Below are 562 nucleotides of genomic sequence, written 5' to 3'. Positions count from 1 at the left end.
ATCTTCCTGAGAAGCTAAAGGAGGTGCTGAGGAATCTTCCCTCACGCATTCCTATGATAAGCAGCGAAGCAGAGCTCCGGGGTGTCAACATCAATATAAATACAAAGGGCAGAGTAATATATTGAAATCTCCTATCTGCTATTTGGAAAACACCTTAAATATTGAAGAACAGTGGCTTACTTGATTTATGGGGTCTTGGTGTAAAATGGCGACGAAGCTGGCACTCTTAATGGCGTAATTCCAGAGACGATTGTTTACAAGAGTCTCAGCTTAAGTGTGAAATGGCTTTTTTAGCACAAATTGGAGAGGACTGGCAACTGTCAGAAACTTTTTGGGACGAGATTATTCTACGAATGCAAACTAAAATACTTGAAGCTATCTCTCCATTTTTGGAACAAATCGAGAGTGCTTTTGAGATTGAACAGACTAGTTTACTTGAAACAACAGACCCTCCATTGCAAATGACGCCATCCTTGTCCCAAAACCTCGACCGGTCTGGAGATGTGATCCCTAATACGAGAGAAATAACAAAAGACTACTCTGACTGCTTGAAGTACCAAGT

General features: G+C 41.1%; 1 protein-coding gene across 1 annotated transcript in view; it reads left to right on the top strand.

Annotated features, from left to right (window-relative positions):
* The first annotated feature begins 281 nt into the window (after window positions 1-281).
* Window positions 282-562, top strand: part of LOC107109843 (putative lysosomal acid lipase/cholesteryl ester hydrolase) — a 30,795-nt gene continuing 30,514 nt past the window's right edge. The window contains exon 1 of the mRNA XM_015410552.1: window positions 282-553. Within this exon, the coding sequence (XP_015266038.1) occupies window positions 282-553 (272 nt within the window). The remainder of the gene's footprint in view (window positions 554-562) is intronic.

This window comes from Gekko japonicus, unplaced genomic scaffold (genome assembly GCF_001447785.1).
Source record: "Gekko japonicus isolate JY-2015 unplaced genomic scaffold, Gekko_japonicus_V1.1 scaffold3338, whole genome shotgun sequence".
Lineage (NCBI taxonomy): Eukaryota > Metazoa > Chordata > Lepidosauria > Squamata > Gekkonidae > Gekko > Gekko japonicus.
Note: the sequence above shows the minus strand (reverse complement) of the source record. Positions and strands in the feature narration are given on the sequence as shown.